This window comes from Buceros rhinoceros, unplaced genomic scaffold, assembly GCF_000710305.1.
Source record: "Buceros rhinoceros silvestris isolate BGI_N320 unplaced genomic scaffold, ASM71030v1 scaffold30337, whole genome shotgun sequence".
Lineage (NCBI taxonomy): Eukaryota > Metazoa > Chordata > Aves > Bucerotiformes > Bucerotidae > Buceros > Buceros rhinoceros.
Genome location: NW_010424602.1, coordinates 21,791 through 26,225, shown reverse-complemented (window position 1 = coordinate 26,225; position 4,435 = coordinate 21,791). Strand labels below are relative to the sequence as shown.

Genomic DNA, 4,435 nt, shown 5'->3' with positions numbered 1-4,435 from the left:
AGGAATGTCACAAATGCTTAGATATATACCATGTAGCTATGATATACTCGTGCTGTATGTACTTCAGTTGTCAGGGTGTTGTATGTATTGCAGTGATGTGGATCACCCAGAGAACTTAGTAATTACAGATCAGCTTATTGGTTCAGTCTTGGGCTGTTAGCACTTCAGTGGCCCAGATGGTGATCAGCTCTATACTGATAAACATTGCCATATCCACTGGTAAAGCAGAGAGAGAAGGTAGGCACATATTGGCGGTACTATCAAAACCAGTTCTTGTCCAAAGCAGAAGAAACAGGAACAAACAGAACTCATCAGTAGGGCTCAAATATCAAGACATGCCCAAATAAAGCGTTAGATTGGTTATCCCTTTCATTATGCCTAACATTGGTGGTGTTTTCTGTAATTGAACTCTAAAAGGTCAGTAGTTTTATTGGTCTCATCTGTATGGCTTTCTGTATCCCCACCACCACCATGCTGGTTGTGGCTTTCAGAGCCGCTCTCTAGGATAAATTAGTGTGCTCTGAATCTTCAGGCTAACTTGAAAGGAGTGTTTTGTGCTTACTTATGCCAGTAAAATAAAATACATCCTGAAATAAAAAGACTGGTACAAACAGGAGAAAATGAATATATAGTACTAGATAAGTAATAGGGGAGAGATCTCCTTTCAGTAATTTTACATGCCAGCTTTTAAATGTTAATCTGCTTTCAGGTTTTCTTGTCACTGTTTATGAAGTATTTGGCATAAAAAAATTTATTTCAAAGATACGTGGCCTACCAGTCCTACATGTTGTTTGTGTAGAATGGCATCTTTCATCTAGATACGAGCAAGCTACCAGTGCAGTCAAAGCCTCTTTGTATAGGCTGTCTTCTATGAATAGCTGTTCAGACAGATTTTCTTAGTTTGTCAGTCCTCTGAATTTGGCATGGACATGGGTTAAAAACTTTTATTCAATAGGTTCTCGCACTGGCTGAGCTGTTGTTGCTCTGGTAGTATCTGTCTCATTAGGAAGACTTGCTCAATTGGTAGTCTTTCCTCTTCTCTGTCTGCTGGTGCAGTAAACACCTAACTGAATGGGTGAACAAACAACTTTTACCTCATTTGTGACCTAAGTGAAGTTTAAGTCTTAGAAGTTTGGTTGCTGCTATGGGAGTGAGCAGAGCTGTATAGAACAACCTTATATACAGATAATGAATAATTTCTGTTTCTAAAACCACTGAAAATACTTTGATCTGAACAATTAATGGAGGGTACAGAAGGAGGGCAACTCCCCGTGGTGCCAGACGGGTAGGTGCAGGCTGACAGACCTGACTTAATTGCAGTCCTACAGAGAAAAGCTAATAAGGTGCCCTGTTCTCAGTAGCTGGTAACCTTCAGTTGTCATTGGAGACAGAGTTTCTTGGTGCTGATGAAAAATGTCATAGATGCGAATCTTGAAGTTCTCTAATGGTGAGAACAGCATGTTAGTAGTTCAGAGAGCAGAAGCATGTGACCCGTATACCTTACGGCCTTCTGCTTCATTCCAGCTGCAGTGGGGCAGAGGTGGCTCTGGTGTCAATGGAAATAGGAGCTGAAACCAGTGAGGCAGAACTGAAATGTCAGTCGTGTAATTCACAGGGGGGAAAAAAAGACTTCCAAAAATGCTTACTAAAACCCCTTTTAAAAAAATTGTTTGCTGCAAAGCCGTAGCAAAGTATATGTAGCAGCTCATTTAATCATGAATTCATGAGCACTTCTGTACTTTCTCTGGCCTTTAAATAACTGGCTTTTCTATCAAAATCTGACTTTAAGCACTTACTATCAAGAAGTTTGACAAACTTGTACCTTAATTTGACTAAAAGTGTTGGAGCTAGTGATTTTTTTTATTTCCTTTTTTTCTTTTCATCATAATAGAACTCCTGCTAAATTACATGACTGCCTCAGCTGGGAACTTGCCATGTTAGTTTAATAAGCAGTCAGAATACTCTAGAAAAAACTAGTTTTAACTGACAGCCCACAGGGATGACTTGAAGCGACTTCAGGGAGCTACCTTTGCTTTGGAAGATACAGGAAACACCTCATAGGGCCACACAAAGTCAAGTAGAGGATGCTTTTCAGTGCTACAGAGCTGACCTCAGATTGTCAGCTGCCTGGAAACACCAGAATCCAAGTTCACTTTGCAGTTTTCTGCTGGCGATGCCGGTACAGTGTTCTAGTTAATGGGAACTAGGTTAACAAGGCTTATTTATTGCCTGTGTCTGTAAGATATTTGGGTCTCTGATTTGGCAGCTGATACGTTAAATCCTTTTATTATCTTCTGTGGATGGAGATGTTCTTCCGTTGTCTACCCTCTGACCAGACTCTTTAGATTACCTTATTTTTGTCAGGGTACCGTATAACAGCTTATAGAAACCCTTCCTGTGGTCATACAAGACTCCTCTGCTAACAGCCACCTTCTCTCCAGTGAGTCACATCATGCAGCATTCCATTTTATACCTAGAACTGTGATCCAGAACATGTTCTCCTTAGCTGAAAATATAGGATATGAAGCTAATAGGCAAAAAAGAAAGCCTTCTTGACTTTGAAATAGATTATAATATAATTGAACTGTTGGTTCAGCACACTGTAAAAGTATGTATGTTCAAAACACTATGTTCTTTGTTTCTCTTTTAGTCTCTGTTGGAAAAGTTCTTGATCCCTAATGCTTCGCAAGCAGAAAGTAAAGTGTTCTATCTGAAAATGAAAGGAGACTACTACCGCTACTTGGCAGAGGTGGCTGCTGGAGATGACAAGAAAGGTATTGTATGATAGTTTGTGGTTAAACAGTGTCAAATTAGATTGCTTTTGGTGAGGCAGCGACACAATTTTAGAATCATTCTGATTTGGATGTAAATTTCTTTAGTAATAGGTTTCCTGTTTTCTGAAGAAAAATCATAGGTTAATTGGCTTTTAAATGAGTTATGAAAGTTTCCATATACCTCTGCCGTTTGAAGCAAGGATCAGATGTTCAGTCATGAAATCTTGAAATCAGCTCCAACTTATGCATGCATCTAGTGTACCACTGAAGTACAGGTTTATGCATCTTCTGCCTGGCTAAGTGTGGGTTTTCTACTTCTTTGTCGGGGGACAAAGTCATGTAGCTTTTTGAAATCTCATTTGTACTATTTCTCCTGTATTTCAACAGAATACAAGAGGTCTGCATAGGTTCTGTGAGTAAAGAGACTAGAAACCACTTGGAGAAGAAAAGGATTAAGAAACCTAATCTTACTGTTAGGTTCTCCCATAACCATTATAGCTTAATGTCCAAATGTTTTGGGTTTTTTTTCTCTTTATTTCCTCAAGTTTCTTTTATCTTCATGTAGGCAGCTAGTCATAATTGCAGGTAAGTTGCTTTCACCTAAATGTAATTAGAAAAGTTAATACAAGACACTTACTATATTATGTGGCCTAAATGCTGTAGTTGAAGAGACACGTTTACAACATGCTGGCTCTATGCAGAGTAACCTTTGGTTCAGAACAGTGCATTGTGTTGGGATACAGCTCATTGCAAACAGTGCTAAGCCATTTTCCTGGAGCCAGTTTAGGACTGGTAGCAGTGTGCCCTGAGCCCAGTCTAGTAACTTATGCTAGCCCTGAGCTGTTACCTTGTCTGCAGAAATACGGGATGCTTGGAAGTGTGCAGGCAATCTGAATGCAGGGACTTGGGACCCATGGGGATTATTGGAGAGCTGTTCAGCTGTGCAGCTGATGCTCGGTAGCACTCTGCCCTTTTTGTAGGACTTGCTAGGTTCCTGTTGAATGTGTGGTGCCCCTGTGGCCTGTCCCTGTGCTGTTCTAAGGCTCATAAGCTCTCCCACTATGCTACAGAAAGATGCCTGTGTGACTTCATAGGAACTATATTGTTTGGTATAGAGGTGAAGCTGACTTGGAATAATTTCAAGGGGATAGATGTGTCTATACCTTTGTGGTATATGTGTTATATCCACATTGCACAGGGTAGTCCAGTTTCTCCAGTATGCTGAATAATAGTTGCTTAAAGGTACTAAGACTTAGTATAATAGGGCTTGATTTATCTTCTGATGCTTACTGCGTGCAAACTGACCCAGGCTTGGTGACTACACAATTGCATGTGTACCCAGTATGTTACATCTGTTACTGTACAGAGAGTAATTGTATTTTTCCTTTTATTAATCTCTTAATTACATGCATAGAAGATGCAGTAGTTTGAGTCTCAAAGTTTCTTTTCTGTTGAGGATTAAGATGCAGTCTCTAAAACTAGACAGTGAAAATCTTTGTTTGAAGTGGTTTTGAAGTTTATTTTTTATTTTAACCCAGTCTCCTGGCTGAGCAGTTTTTAGTAGGTTTCCAGGTGAAGAAAAATTTTGGAAAACCATCTAGCTCACAGCTGCTATGGCTCCTAAGCTTAAAGTTTTGGGTTTATTTTGTTTGCCCCCCGCC

General features: G+C 39.8%; 1 protein-coding gene across 1 annotated transcript in view; it reads left to right on the top strand.

Moving 5' to 3' along the window:
• YWHAZ (tyrosine 3-monooxygenase/tryptophan 5-monooxygenase activation protein, zeta) overlaps positions 1 to 4,435 on the top strand; it is a 23,940-nt gene that overhangs the window by 12,797 nt on the left and 6,708 nt on the right. Inside the window, exon 2 of the mRNA XM_010140846.1 lies at positions 2,651 to 2,774. Within this exon, the coding sequence (XP_010139148.1) occupies positions 2,651 to 2,774 (124 nt within the window). The remainder of the gene's footprint in view (positions 1 to 2,650; positions 2,775 to 4,435) is intronic.